Consider the following 16,024-nt stretch of genomic DNA (forward strand, 5'->3'; position numbering starts at 1 on the left):
CATTGACATTATATAGCAGATGCTCTTATCCAGAGTGATTTACAGGAGCAATTAGGGTTAAGAGCCTAGTTTGCTCGGGGGTTCGAACCAACAACCTGGCCCAACGGTCTTAACCGCTAGGCTACCTGCTTGAGTGACTTGAGTGACTTACACATGAGCGCACACACACACACACATACAATAAATATGCATCCTGGGAATAGGAATTATGGGAATTAGGGTTGAACCATAGTAGTTGGTTGATTTGATTAGCCCAAATGGTACAGATTTAAATGGCTGCTAGATTTTTACACTGTAGCTAAAACCAATAGCTAAACGTACTTATTACACACACACACACACAAAGATGGCCCCTGGTCTGACCACAAATGCCGTCTAACCTTTGCACCCTGCGGTTCGTTATGGCCCAGATTGCCAGTAAAAAGGGGATGCTTCATGACTCAACAATTCGCTGGGTAAATGGAAAGAGGTTGTATGTGACCTGAAACACTTCATGGTCCCACTGAGGCAGGCTGTGTGTGTGTGTGTGTGTGTGTGTGTGTGTGTGTGTCTGTGTGTGTGTGTGTGTGTGTGTGTGTGTGTGTGTGTGTGTGTGTGTGTGTGTGTGTGTGTGTGTGTGTGTGTGTGTGTGTGTGTGTGTGTGTGTGTGTGTGTGTGTGTGTGTGTGTGTGTGTGTGTGTGCGCGTGTGTGTGTGGTGCGTATCAGACAGTGGTGAGGTCCGCTGAGAAAGGTCGGGTCAGTAGGAGGACAGAGAGAAGTCTCATCTCAGGTTTACTCAGAAACATTCTGCTCTCTTCTGTGGACATGTGGTTGTGTAACGTTAGTGGAATTGAAATGAAATTGAAAGTGCAATACGGTACTTTGAGGATGAATTTATATATTTTTTTCGATTACATTTTTAAATACAATAATAACTCAGGAGATACAATACCATGATCAAGGGCTTTTAGTAGTTTATGAATCAGTTTTTTCTGATTTCAATTATTATTATAAACAAACATATATCTTTTTTTGTTATTCCTTTTAATCTTTCACTACTCAGAAAATATTGAGCAAACACAAGCTGTTGACAGAAGTGTCACAGTGTGTCACAGTACATTTTTTTAATGTGTGAAACATAGCACAGTGTAGCCACAATCAATCAGATACCGTGAAAAAAAGCTAACTGTAAAAAGTAAACCTACATTATGACATTATTTTCCAAGATAATACACAGTAAGAAAATATGAATTGGACAATTTAAAATGTAAAATACTGCTCTGAAATCCCGTATTCCATCTGACTACACTAAAGTGTACTCAACACGTGTGAGAGTCATTAGCTACTAAATCAATTTATCACCCAAACACTAAATGGAATCCTGCCAGGCCAATTGGGCTGTATAGTACACACACCTCAAGGCTAAAGACATATACAGAAGCATGAAGCTATTTCTGAGAGAAACAGTTTTTAGATTGTAGAAGACAGACTGGGAACCAGGGGTGTAGAGAGAACGCGTGGAGGTCAACGTTCCTCTAAAGATTGTAGGGCTAAAATGATGTGTCAAAAAACACTTCGCCCGCTGGACCTTGACTCTCATGTGTGTTTTACAGACAATGTCTCTTAAAAGAGCGACGCATCTGGGAAGGCCATTAGATGTGCATATAACATTTCTACTGTGATTAATAGTTGATGAGGCAGGGTTGGTGGGGTTGGTCGCAGGGTACCCACATGTGGCCGCCAGGGCTCCTCCTCTTCAAGCTCAGGTTACACACTCTTACCCACCTATGTGTTTAAAAGGGAGGAGGGACCACTTGTCAGGAATGTCTTAGAGCTGTGAAAACAGCCAGCCCAGTCGGCAGGGAGTGTGTCAGTGTGTGTGCAGACGCAGGGGCTAACCTAACACTCCTCTAGCAGCACAGCTAGTCAGATCATTTGTCCACTCGCCAGTGTGTCTGAGAGTGTGTGTGGAGTCTTGAGGAGCTGCTCTCTACGACGTCACACACACGAAAGGGAGACCCACTAAGCAGAGGAAGGTCTCCATCCTTACACATTGGACTGAGGACAGTCAACAAGCCACGGTCAGTGACAGACAGACAGACAGAGTAACTTCTTCCAGAGTTGGATGTGCTGGGGAGATGATGTGCTTTTGAAACCAACAAGCTGAAGTGGATACTAACCCCGTATTGACAGAACCGGAGAACTCTCTGAAGGGACTTTCAGCTCTCAGCAAGGACCTCACTCCAGAAGAGAGAGAGAGAGAGAGAGAGAGAGAGAGTGTGTGTGTGTGTGTGTGTGTGTGTGTGTGTGTGTGTGTGTGTGTGTGCGTGTGTGTGTGTGTGTGTGTGTGTGTGTGTGAGCATTTATCGGTGTGTATCATCATGGATCAGCCAGCCAGCAGCTGCATGCGGAGCGCCCACCCCGGCAGCCCCATTTGGGGGTGCGTGAGGAACCCTCACCCCGGAGCAGGGCTCCAGTCCCCCTACCAGCAGGCCCCCTTCTCCCTGCACCAGAAGCCTGAGTTCCTGGCCTACACAGACTTCTCCACCTCCTGCCTGGTTCCCGCGCCCCACGCCAGCTTCCCCCGCGACGACAGACTCTACCCAGAGCCCCATGCGGGCTTTCAGAGGGCCGACTGGCAGTTCCCCCAGTGTGAGACGCGGGGCCGGGGGCAGGAGGCCTGTCCGGTGGAGCCCGTGGCGGTGGGTGGTGAAGGAGTGGTGGAGGACGTAGCGGGGGAGATAGACAGCACAGGTGGGGATAGGCTGCCAGGGGCAGTGGCCGGGTGTCTTGAGGGGGAGTACTCGCCACAGAGCATGGCATCGGCCGACACAGAGAAGAAGAGCTCCAAGAGGAAGAGAGACATAGCAGGTGAGTCAGTGATATGCCAAGATGGGATCAGTTGGGCTGCTGGTAAATACCATGACTGGAAAGATGTGGAAAAAAGACACCACTTCAGTAGGCCTACATAGAATGCAAATACGAGTCAAATGCAGTGCAGAGACAGATAATTCAATCGCGCTTCTCAGATTCGACACATCCATTTGCACAAATCTATTTGTACAAACCCCTTTTCGTCATGAATACACGAGAGAGATGTGATATTCTGCAGGGAAACTCTCACCAGACTACTCTATATCAGTGGACAATGGTATCACATTCACTGCTGCCCATGTCATTGCTGGCAATGGGACAGAGTCTCTGTATCGGTTTCCTCACCAAAAGACTGTCTTGCCCTGGCGCCTGGACACGTAGGTATGCAAAAGGTGACGGCACGTTGTGTTCAAGAACATCCCGACTGGACCAGTTGCGTCCTCTCATTGTTTTTAAGCCTCTTCAAAAAATGTCAAATTTACTAACGCAACACCTACCGTAAATCTTTGCTGCGCACGTGTGTCCTTTGTTTCATGGAGACATGACATCTTTCAGGAAGCTGCTGGTATAAATCACCTGAGATGTTTGTCTGCAAAAAACTCGTCATAGCTCATATTCTTGTGGTGTTACACGATATGGGTCCATGAAAGCAAATATATCATTAGATTTCTTTACAAGCAATACCATTGCAAGCATTATAAGCAATATCGACATCAACAGGCAACTGTTTATTACTTGCAAGTGCCCATTGATAATTGATTGAAATATCTCATCGTTATCGATGATGTCACCTCATCAGACCAACCGGATACCACATTTCTAGTACAGTAACTGATGTGCATGAAGTGCTAATTCCTGAAAGTCATACCATTTTTAATGACTTGCTGTTGAGTTAATAGCCATAGGAACGGTTTTCATTTGTCTTCTAGCTGTAGATGTGTTATTCAAATGCACTCCCAATTTCGTGCTAGCTGAATGAGAGGAAAAGCGAACCTGACTGTTTTCAGCACATCTGGTAAAAGCATTCCCCTCAGCTTTCAGCCACGCTATGGAAACCAAACCTGCCCTCTCTAGAATGGGGGAAATCTTTTGCAGATAAATGTATTACCTCCTCGATCAGAATTCCAGTGGCTATATTAGGATGGCCAAAACTGCGATGCAATACCCACGTTAGGAAAATCACGTAGGGCTTGGAGACATTCAATAAACGTGTCTAATTTAAGATCTCCTTCTTAGGGAACCAGACACTGGCCTTAGGCACTTAATTGGGGGAAATATAGATTTTTTTCCCTTTTCTTGGGTTACCGTATTGCAGCCCTCCCTCAAACATGCCAGACCACGTCTGGTAAAATCTGTTGCCTGCAACCCCACTTTTACATTCTTATCCATTGACATTTTCCTGTCGTTAAGCCGTAACAGAATATCCCACTGAACACACGCAACACGGTTGACCACTGTATAGACCCAGTATTTCATAGACGACCATTCAAACGTGCATTGAATAATTTGACCTAGAATTAGGAATATACCCTTAAGGCATTGATACCGGCTGCATTTCCACGAAGGACTTACCACACACCAGGGTGTCACCAGTGTTTAACGTTAGTGTGAGTTCTCGTGTTATTGTGTTTCCTTCAGGAGAGTGACACTAAAGACTTGCTTTCGAGCAGAATCCACAACCTCTGCCTCATCAAACAGAGAAGGTGTTAAAGTTCACAGTGAACCATTGTTATGTAAATGACAGCTGAAAAGTACCAGTGGCCTTGCCTTGGAACCAAGTCCGAGCAGGTCTGCTGGAGCCATGGCCCAGTGAGACACAGGTGCCGGGCCCACGTAGATGGAAATAAAAAAGTCTGAGCGTTTTGGGTAAAACGCCGTGGCAACTCTCTAGAGGAAATTCAACAACAGTGCAACCATATTTAGGCATATAGCTCGATAATGATATGATTCACTTTTATTCATAATTTCAAACATTTAAAAAGGTTCAACCTCTATTGGTGTGCAGGTTACTACATGTTTTGACTGGAGGAATGACAGGCCTCTCCACAGGTTGAATACGTTTTTATAAACCATTTGTAAGAAGTAGTTCAGAGATGCCCCGTTTAGTCTGACTCAAGCAGGGTGAGATATATCCAACTTCATTACAATAGCGATGCATTTTGAATGGTGTCTAATTAAATGTTGGAATAATACTGACACAGATATGACCTTTTTTTTGTAACTAGATGTTTCTATCTTTGGAACAGTTTGATAGTGCTGCTAAATCTGTTAGCATTTCAGGGGGATTTTTTGTGCATTTGCCTGACCACCATCTGGTTATCATTGTTCATTTATCAACTTTATAACAAATCGGCTGTAAACAATTTCAGTAATAACTTTAATAAACATATTACCACTCCAATATAAAACAAATTATGACACTATTTAGTTTTACTGTTTAAAAATAATACATATTAGAGGTTTACACATTTATTTTTGCACTTTTATTAACCTTGGCCCACACTTTAATACATTAAGTAATCATGTAATTAATTAAACAGTCATTTTCATTTCTGTTTAAGTCTGAGAAACCCTCACGTATTCACAACATTCTTAATTGAGTGTTAATTAAGACAAATTACTTTTGCACTGTCATCCCCCCCCCCCCCCAAATGGCAAATGCTGTTTGTGTTACGGAGTCCTGCTGGGTGCAGGAGTTTCTCCCCTTCAGTTTATGGGCTCTGGCTGTGCAGGATATTTATTGAGGCCGGTTTACTGAGGGCTGGTGTGTGTGCCTACTAAATCTGTTCTGCCAGGTGTTCAGCAAACTAAACCTGCTCTCACATCTACTCAGTTCCACCACACCAGACCAGACCAGGCCAGAGCAGCACACTTGGAACACGTAGTCCTTAATGGGGTTTTAATTATAATAATTTGGCATTCTCAACATGAGGCATTATAGGCTACAGGTTGGTCTCTCTGAATGGGAGTCTTTTGACTAAGTTGTATAGACACACACCTAGACATCCACACACACACACACACACACACACAAAGACGCATGCAAACAGACACACATGCACGTAGGCAAGCACACGCAGAAGGACGCGAGCAAAAATGCATATGCACACGCACACACATACACGCACACACACCCACTCAGTGAATCTGGATCTGCCCAGTCACATCTGGACCAGGCACTGCAGTCCATTTCACAATCTGGCTCTATGCTCTGGCAAGCACAATGCAGAACTTCTCACTTTGACAAATTAGAACCATTTTCTCAAGATTACATCAGCAGCTAGTGTCGCTACCAATGCACAAGTATTGCCTAAAATCATTCCATATCATATAAAGTCGAGATTTTTAACAAGGAATGATTAAATTGTTTTCATGTAGTTTATGCACATTTCATTTTCACCGAGGTTACCAAAAAGAAAATAACTCTCAAAATCTCTACCAACCAAAAGCCTTTGTATTCCCTGTCATACACATTTGTCATACACACTTTACTACCCTAAATAATCCAAGTGAACCAGTTAACACAATGCAGACGTAGAGCACATGATTTCATAATTCCTCTTTCCTCTGCTCTGCTATATCGGTAAGAGTGCTTCCTATTTTCCAGAGGCTGGTGAGGCAAGGTGGCTGCCAGGTTGTGTGTGAGTTACTGTGCGATGGCCGTCAGCCTCCTCTCCTCTGGGGAAGTCTTCCCGTCTTCCCAGAGACACATACGTTTGAGCTGGACACGCCCCTACCTTTGTTCTTAGAGGCTTTAACGATGTTCCGCTGCATTCCTCCCTAACTCAAGCTCTCTGCCGCCTGGTTCGGCGGTCCCCGTTGCAGGGCAGAGGAGTGTTGACTTGACCGGGGCATTGGTCGTTAGATAGTGTAACTCGGGGTGCATGGGAGTAGGACAGGTCAGGGTGGTCTCTCGTAGAGTGGTGGTCCGGTTGCTCTCTGAGTGTATAAGACTAGAGCTCGGAGAGATTTGTTAGTTGAGAGGACCTCTGACCTCTTCTTTGTGAAATGGGCCTAATACCAGACAGACAAACCGCTCAACTGGTGTCCAAATTCAGTGCTAAACCAATATACGTGCACAGCATTTGACGGGATCATTTCTCAACACTACTGTACATCATAGCATAGTCATGAAATAACAACGGCGTCCTCTTCTTGTGTTCTCCAGATATTCAGGACTTCAAGGTGGGCTCCAACTGCAAAGCGAGGAAAGAGCGCACAGCGTTCACCAAAGAGCAGCTCCGGGAACTGGAAACGGAGTTCACCCACCATAACTACCTGACCAGACTGCGTCGCTATGAGATCGCTGTCAACCTGGACCTCACGGAGAGACAGGTAACAACACCTACACCAGAATGTTTCTACACAATGACAATATTTAGTGGTCTTATAAGCCTTCATTTTGTTTTAAAGGTATAGAAAGAATAGGTCTATGAAAAAGAGTCTCCAGTCTCCAGCCAATTGCCTGACAAACAAGAGAAGAGAATCTGTTGATTGGATGAGAATACGTGATTTGAAGGCCAATATTATTAACCACAAATGATTTTAAAAACGGACATAAAATGAACAATGCTCTTGATATAGGGAGCTGGATCATATTTGAAAACTTAGTTGAGTCTCTGCTGAAATTCTGTTACCTACAGACTCAGTTAGTTTCTCGTTGATACCACTCACCCTAATAGGTGTCCAACTGGTTTAATGTTGAAGCCTTCGCTTGTGATTGAGAAGCAGATCTTAGATCCAAGGCTAACATTTAGAAGGGTTTGGCAGTCTGTCCTGTTCCTCTCCCTAGTTCCAGCCCCTGTGCCCACTCCCTCCTCTGCCCAATGAGCCCATAGTTTCTCAGTGGCCGCAAATAGCCTGCTCTAAGATGAATTTCCCAGGCCTCTGGTGCTCAAAGCCAGCTAGGTCCAAACCCTACACTCTGGGCTCTGAGTCCCATTGCAACTCTGGCCTAATAATTCTTTATGATTTTTTTCCGACGCATCCTACATTGCTTGGCAGTTTCCGTTCCTTCAGTCACGAGAGGTAGACAGTATGAGACGAGGGGACAGTCTTCATAAAAATAGTGTGGGAACAGACTAGTCTGTCCCAGTGTTGCCATGGGGAATGCTGAGAGGGATGCACAGAGGTCAGCCCTCCCTTGAGCTCGTATGTAGGTTCCCGGTCGGTACAGAATGGCGGCGGACTGGGTCCAAGGAAATTATGTCATGGGTCATATTCATTGTGGTTATATAGTAGACTATAGTAATCTGTGGGCATTTAGCTACTGCAACCCAGGAGTGTGGTCCAAAACCTGAACTTAAGCTTTACACTGAGACTGCACAGACTCTTCCACAAGCACCAAAAACAAACAAATGACTGACGTAGTCACCAGTATTAAACAAAAAATATATTTGTTCTTAATTGACATTTTTCAGGGAGTGCAGCAGCACCCTCAGCACCCCTACTTCCTGTGCCTGTGACCACATACATGACTTGATGCAGGCATTGTAGTGACACCTCCTGTCTATGTCCTGTAGGTGAAGGTGTGGTTCCAGAACAGGAGGATGAAGTGGAAGAGGGTGAAAGGAGGACAGCCAGCTTCCCCTAACGACCTGGAGACAGACGACATAGACTCTGCTGCCTCACCCAGCTCAGAGTGAGGGGAAACAGGCTGTCCTGATAGGAGTCCCCCCCCCCCCCCAACACAAACATCCACAGAGAACACCAGCCATCTTATAATATCCCTGGAGAGTCGGTAGTCAGTCTGAACCCCAGTGTTTCCCCTTTTGTAAATACTGTAGTATTTGGTCTGACAAGGTCCAACGTCTTTTTTACCCTTCTCTGTTGAATGAGGACAATATTAGATCTAACTTGAAAGGGGTTGTATTATTTTCTATACCCATACAATCTAACTCTTGGAGCATTACTGCGATGGGAGTATTGGAATAAATAAATGAAGGAATGGATTCATCTTAGTGTAGACTGACTACATGTTGCAGTTTATCACCCTGCCCGAGTGAGCACTTGTAACTCAGCGATGACAAGTCTGTGATTTAGATTTTTTCTCCTCAGTTCTCGATCCGTAGTCATGGTTGACTGCAGCCACCTGCGGACACTCAAACCGTTTCAGCGTTGCCAAACCTTAAGTGCCTCAAAAATCGGATTTGATTCAAAGTTGTGTTGTTACGTTTTCCTAGAATACACTTTTTCTGTCAAACAAGTTTCTTCTTTTTTTGTACTTTTCAGCTTTTTCTTTGCTTTTTTAACATTTGAAAGATATTGATGAAATTCAGATGTTGCCTATTGAAATCTGCTCAAATGAATAAATCATTTAAAAAAAATACTTTGATAATTTCTTCCAACCAGCCACATGTGAGTTATGAAGTGACAGTGTATGAAGCGTCTTGGCTAGATTATAGGACAGAACCAATGCTTGGCATTTACATGCTATTTAGTCCAATTTCTATTACAACTGTCTGCAGATCGTCTGTCGCTAAGGCAACTATATATATTTTTTATTTCACTGTGTGTGTGTGTGTGTGTGTGTGTGTGTGTGTGTGTGTGTGTGTGTGTGTGTGTGTGTGTGTGTGTGTGTGTGTGTGTGTGTGTGTGTGTGTGTGTGTGTGTGTGTGTGTGTGTGTGTGTGTGAGAGAGAGAGAGGGAGAAAGAGAGGGAGAAAGAGAGAGGGAGAAAGAGAGAGAGAGAGAAAGGGAGAGAGAGAAAAAGGGAGAGAGAGAGAAAGGGGGAGAGAGAGAGAGAGAGAGAGAGGGAGAGGGAGATATGGAGAGAGAAAGGGATATAGGGAGAGAAAAGGAGAAGGTGAGAGGGAGGGGGAGATAAAGGGAGAGAAAGGGAGAGAGAGAGGGAGAGGGAGAGCGAATGTAGAGCTAGCCTTATAATCTTCATTAATACCTCATGTGGTGTTGGGGGGACTTTCCTTTAGTAGGATCTGATTAAACTCATTTGCGCCCACACAAAACCTGGTGTATATTTTAAAAAGTCCTCTAGGATGTTTTTACACTGGGAAGTGGTTTGGTCTGGTGTTCTTCCTATTGCAATAAACCCTAAGAAGATCATTCTGCTAGAAAGAAATTGATCTGACGTGGTACTGACATGGGCATAAGTCGGCCTTCATTTGAATGACGGCATTCACTTTGCACACCATCATCATTGCCATTCCAATCAGCTCACAAAGTGCCATTAACCTGAGGTGGAATCTGGCTCCTAAAGCCCTATTTGGGCCCCAAAACTATTTTCAACGGAAGCATCAGTCTGGGGCCAATTTGATCTCAACCCAAGTGGAACCCTCAGACAAGCCCACGTGAGGGCCCCTAGGAACCCGAAGACTGTTGGCTGACCGCTTGCCTATGATGGAAAAGGAAAATAATAGGTAGGTATGGGTGAAAAGACGACTTCTCGAGTACAGGATGTTGTTGTAGCAGGTAGCCAGTCATCCAATTTCCTGCTTCCCAAAGAAAACAAGAGGTAAAGCATAGGAGTCCTGGGACTTACAATGGCAGGCCTATGCTCGTGCTGGTCGGCCCAAACAAAGACTTTAGAGGCTACTGCCCTCTCTGTTCCACCGGCGGGGGGGAGAGGTTCCAAACACCACCCACGGTAGGGGTCAAATGTGACTGTAACGCTGACCTGGTAAAGGCCGCGCAGCAGCTGCTAGGGGTGGAAAATCTCAGAGCCGATCCCCTCATCACTTCCTCTTCATTGGGCCTCTATTAGGGACTATTATTGTATTAGTGGTAATAGTAGTGAAAATAAACTATGTCCAATTGTAATGATAGTATTAATACCACTTGTGTAAACCAATGAACTTGGAATGTTGTTCTTGTACCACTAAGGTTTCTTTAAAAGGTCCAGGGTGGCCAAATTTATGGATTACATTTAATTCGATCGTATTGTGTTCTGGGGGAGCTGTACGTTTGCCAAAACATGAATGAATTATTGCAGCAAAAAAACACGTTCTTTAATCCTGGTTTATCTTGTATGTTGTATTCGTTTACCCGAAGCATACTCTCTAGAAACGTCTAAATAACTGCAGCGTAGAAGTCATGCAAAATTGAGTTTTAAGAATAACATAATTTCCCATCTTTGGCACGATTCTAGTTGACAGTGGCACAGACCTACATCTAAAAGTTGTTGCGGCAGATTCCAGACATCAGGATAGGGTCTGCTCAGTCAATATCCAACCAGCTCTGATTATGAAAGCAGACTTTAGTCAAAGGACATTCTTTAAATAACTCCTGACTTGCTGCTTTGTGAATATGACCTTTTTTTTTGTGGGTAGATCAGTAACTGTGCTCATAAGAAAACGTTTGGATGAGCAGCTGGTGACTTCACCCTGCAAACGCAACGGGAACATTCCCTAACGCAACGGGAACATTCCCTAACGCAACGGGAACATTCCCTAACGCAACGGGAACGTCCTCTAAATATGGCCTTTCAACACACAGAAGAGAAGACTTCTGAAAACACAGATTTACTGTGAAAGCTGCAAAACTGACCTGAGTTCTCTCTATTTAACGAATAAGATCTCAGCCAAACCACCACTGCATCTATACACAAAACAAAATGTACTTGTGGTCTAGTGGTTGCCGTGCCATACATGACCACTATGAAAACATTTAGGATATAAGTCATTCATAACCTCGTAACCGAAGAACGTAAAGAGTAATACATACTATTATATTAAAAATATACTATCCATATAAGGCACGTTATTAGTGCAACAGAGGAAGAAATCTACACAAATGTAACTGAAAGTGTATGAACATAGCAACACTGCCCTTTTACACCTTTTTAGATAATCCTCATGATTTTCAAGGAAATGTGACCAATGTCAGTAGCAGACTTCAGGTTGGGTCAAAGAGCCAAATACTTTTATTTTAACGTCGGCTGGAAGTGGGTCGGAAGCAGGCAGAAGCTCTGGGGCGGGACGGAGAGAGTGATGGATCGCCGGAGGTGTGGAGGTCAGCGCTAAAGAAGCGTTCGTTGAAATTAAAGCGTGTCCTTCAGGCCCTGCCCAGGCCTCAGGGGCCAGACCCATCTGCACAATGTTATTGTTGACAGACTGAGGCAACGTTTCACCGCTGACATCAGGGTACCTCTACTACACCCTGACACAGGGACACGGAAGGACACCACTGTGAGTAGTTCGCCTATGGGGAAAGAAAGTTTAGATAATATAATAATAGGACAACGAGGTTCTGTGTGTGTAATATTACTATACTATATGTTAACATTGAAGGCCTACTCCTTAATTAATAATACATCTAAAAACATAAATCAAGCTGAGGGAGGGTGGTAGAGTAATGTAACAACTCTCAAATTCATTTACCACAATCATGTAGAAACACATATGAGCTTCACAAAGGCTGGATCTTCTCCAAAGTATGTATTGTAACATCACCATTGATCCATTCTCTACCATCTAGATACCTCTGGTTGACGCCACCATTAACTTTATACACTGAAAAGAGTAACCCGTCATCATTATCATTCAGTCTGTGGTTGGTCTAGACTTTTTTTCCAACATATAAAGTGGGATCTATCCAAAACCCAGACATGCCTCACCTTGCTCTCCACCTCTTCCAAGGAGAGAGAGAGAGAACACTGGGTTTCGTCAAGCCAAATGGACCCAGGAGAAACGTAACGTAACAAGACTGCCTCCAACCCTCCTTCCTCCCCAGGTCCTTGCACAGGGTTCATAAGACACATCCTCTCTTTCTTTTCATCCTCGTTGTTATTTTAGGCCACCTGTTAATCTATACCTCCATCCTTCTCCTGCGTCGGCTTTTCCCCCTCTGTCACATGCAATGCAGACACAGGCATCTGAATGGGAGAAGAAGAAGAAGGAGGAAATGTGCGATGTCTTCCGCACTTCCTCCCAAGACAGCAGTTGTGTTGAAGGGGGGATACAAGGAAAAAGAGACTGTGTGTGTGTGTGTGTGTGTGTGTGTGTGTGTGTGTGTGTGTGTGTGTGTGTGTGTGTGTGTGTGTGTGTGTGTGTGTGTGTGTGTGTGTGTGTGTGTGTGTGTGCGTGTGCGTGTGCGTGTGCGTGTGTGTGCGCGCGCGTGCGTGCTGTAGGGGTAGCAGAGCAAGTCTGGCAAAAGCAGCCTGTATGTACAGTGCCAGTCAAAAGTTTGGACACATCTACTCATTTAAAGGTTTCTCTGTTTTTCTTTATTTTTACTTTTTTCTACATTGTAGAATAATAGTGAAGAGACCAAAACTATGAAATAACGAATTTGAGATTCCAACCGCCGTGAGACGCAAAGTAGGTGAACGGATGATCTCTGCATGTGTGGTTCCCACCGTGAAGCATGGAGGAGGAGGTGTGATGGGTGTGATTGACCAAGGAGAGTGATGGAGTGCTGCATAAGATGACCTGGCCTCCACAATCACCTGACCCCACCTAATTAAGATGGTTTGGGATGAGTTGAACAGCAGAGTGAAGGAAAAACAGCCAACAAGTGCTCAGCATATGTGTGAACACCTTCAAGACTGTTGGAAAAGTTGTTTGAGAGAATGCCAAGAGTGTGCAGAGAATGCCAAGAGTGTGCATAGCTGTCATCAAGGCAAAGGGTGGCTACTTTGAAGGATCTCAAATGTAAAATATATTTAGATTTGTTTAACACTTTTTTGCTTACTACATGATTCTATGTGTTATTTCACAGTTTTGATGTCTTCACTATTATTCTATAAAACAAAAATTGTAATGAGTAGGTGTGTCCAAACTTTTGACTGGTACTGTATGTAGTAGCATGTGGTCAGTGAAAGTCACTGGAGCAACCTTCTCCTCCCTCATCCCTCCATCCCCCCTCTGCAGTGAATAGCGACCCCGGCAGGACAGATAAATCTTCCGTCTTCCATTGCGCAATCAGTCAAAGATGGAGCACAACATTAAATTATCCAGGACTTCCTGCAAAGTTCTTTTGGCGGTTCGTTAGCCAAGTGGAGAGCAGTGGCCCTGGCCTGGGACTCTCTATTGCTCCCTCTGGCTGGTAATACTGACCTGCTCTTCCCTCAGACCAACATGGAGGCAGTAAGGCCGCCAGCAGTTACACTCTCTAAATCACAGAGAAGAGCACTTGCTCCCCAAGTTGGATGTGGCGGGTCCTGTTCAGAACAGGCACGGAAGGAAGGAAGAACATCATTCATTGAATGTGTTTTAGACACAGGAGTCTGAACTACCATGGTGACTTAGACTACAGTATCTGAAATCCCACCTCATACCGTCTAGGCCTATAAAACACTGATATTTACGATCTCTAACCAGATCTATATGAGATGTCTTTTTTTTGTCAAATTGACAGCAAGAACAGTAGTTTTGTTTCCAGGTAAGACAATCCCTCATCTAGCACATTCTCGTGCCCCACCATCCTCCTCAATCCCCATCATCTACAAGAGCCATTGAGTCAGTCTACTCCCATCCAGGTACTAGAGGTCGCTTCACCCAATAGCCCAGGGTCTTAGGGTCTGAGGAGTGGTGGGAAGGGGTGTTGTCAGTAATAGAGCTGGGTAGTAGAGGAGCTCTAGGATCAGTGCCATGCTGTCATAAAGGTGTCATGGCCGCCAGACAGGAGCCATCTATAGAACAAAGAGCCTATTGTCTCAGGCTGGGGAACTGATCTGCTGTCTGTGGGTGGAGGGTTTTTTCTCAGTTTAGTATGTCGTCTTCCATATACAACGATGGTTCGTCTTTGGATGGTCATTTGGTGTATCGAACGACATCGTTGGGAAATCATCACACTACCGGGTCTAGGACATATGGTGTGTCAGTAGAGACGGTCTCAATAAAGCTCTTTGTGTTAGTGTAAGGATGGAAGCTGTATGGTGAGATGATCAATAAATATCGGAGGTTACTGCTTGTCAGGCTCAGGTTTATTACTTCAGTAAATTCCATGGATTCAGGTATCCAACGTTTTAGATGGGAAATGGAAGGAACGCTTAAGTACAAATCCGAATCATCAGGTGCTGTCATTAGAAACCTGATTGACTTAGCCCAAACAAGGTCAAAGTTGACATGCCACAAATACGCCACAAACTACATTATGCAACAAATCTGTGGTGCAGATTCTTTCCGTAGAAGTGACAGAATTACTTTGACAGTTCATATTTTGTGTATAAAGTAGGAGCCATTGTGTACGGGACGTTCTTTTAGAGCGTTTGAGGGGGCAGGTAGAGTGTAGGACAGGCTTCAGGTTCCCAGTTCTTCCAGACACAGCTAAGGCATAGGAACCCTTGGGAAATGGGAAACAGGTTTCATGCATGACTGGCGGTGTAGAAAGGCCAGTAGAGAAAACATCCACATACAAGGTACTCTCACTGCATGGGGCAGTTTTAGTAGTTCAAATAACCCTGGCCTTGAGGTGTGTACTTGAGGATATTACAACCAGAAAACCTCAGAAGATCACAGATGGGGGGGGGGGGGGGGGGGGGGGCTGGATGTCCTATTTATACCTACGGTATACTACTCAGCCTGTCAATGTATTACACAAACTCTGTCCCACATTCACTGACAGAACAAGATTTCCAGATTTAGAACGTAAACATAAACTAGTCATGAGCATTTATATTTTGGCCACGAAAAACACATATGCTGTACACATCTTTAAGTTTTTTTAACACTGACATGGATCAACAACATGAATAGAATAGTGGTACTATTTCACAGGTTTCCATCTGGAAATGTGTTTTTTGCTCTACTGCTCCCAACCGCAGACAAAACACAAACACCGGAAACTCACAGGGTCATCCACAGTCCAGAGACCCTGGAGCCATGAGGAGGTAAAGTACGATACTCAAGGCCACAGATTACCTCTAATAATAAGGGCACACATTTCAATTATAAAAATGTACAGTCTCTTTCCAGATGGTTAGTTATGAGCACTCTGTCTTACAACGCTGATGCTGGCATAGGGACAATCAGCCTTGCGCAGGAACAGCAGCGATCGGCAGGTTGTGCAGATACAGAACCAGTCCTCCATCCATCCATACACCCACTCACCCACCCCCGCACTCCAACTCCCATCAAGCCCCAGAGATGGAACCCGAGTCCGGGCTGGAGCCTGTGGCGTGACAGGCGGGCGGGGGTTTCTGGAGCTCCTAGCCTGTGTTATTCTCCATCCCCGCACTGTCTTTCATCAGGTCCTCTGGCCCACAGACTGCTCA

The 16,024-nt window shown here is 44.7% G+C and overlaps 1 protein-coding gene across 1 annotated transcript; it reads left to right on the forward strand.

The window, feature by feature from the left end:
- The first annotated feature begins 1,800 nt into the window (after window positions 1-1,800).
- On the forward strand, window positions 1,801-9,180 carry LOC109865883 (homeobox protein MOX-1-like). Its single transcript, XM_020454375.2, has 3 exons — window positions 1,801-2,851; window positions 7,023-7,189; window positions 8,377-9,180. The coding sequence occupies exons 1-3, from the start codon at window positions 2,362-2,364 to the stop codon at window positions 8,497-8,499; spliced, it is 780 nt and encodes a 259-aa protein (XP_020309964.1). The 5' UTR covers window positions 1,801-2,361; the 3' UTR covers window positions 8,500-9,180.
- Window positions 9,181-16,024: the final 6,844 nt, after the last annotated feature.

Source organism: Oncorhynchus kisutch, linkage group LG20 (assembly GCF_002021735.2).
Source record: "Oncorhynchus kisutch isolate 150728-3 linkage group LG20, Okis_V2, whole genome shotgun sequence".
NCBI lineage: Eukaryota > Metazoa > Chordata > Actinopteri > Salmoniformes > Salmonidae > Oncorhynchus > Oncorhynchus kisutch.

Excerpts from the sequence above, each read along its gene's own strand:
- LOC109865883 (XM_020454375.2), top strand. The coding sequence starts at position 2,362 with ATGGATCAGCCAGCCAGCAGCTGCATGCGGAGCGCCCACCCCGGCAGC. Across the intron at positions 2,852-7,022 it reads GAGGAAGAGAGACATAGCAG|ATATTCAGGACTTCAAGGTG; the intron begins GTGAGTCAGTGA and ends TGTGTTCTCCAG. Across the intron at positions 7,190-8,376 it reads TGGACCTCACGGAGAGACAG|GTGAAGGTGTGGTTCCAGAA; the intron begins GTAACAACACCT and ends TATGTCCTGTAG.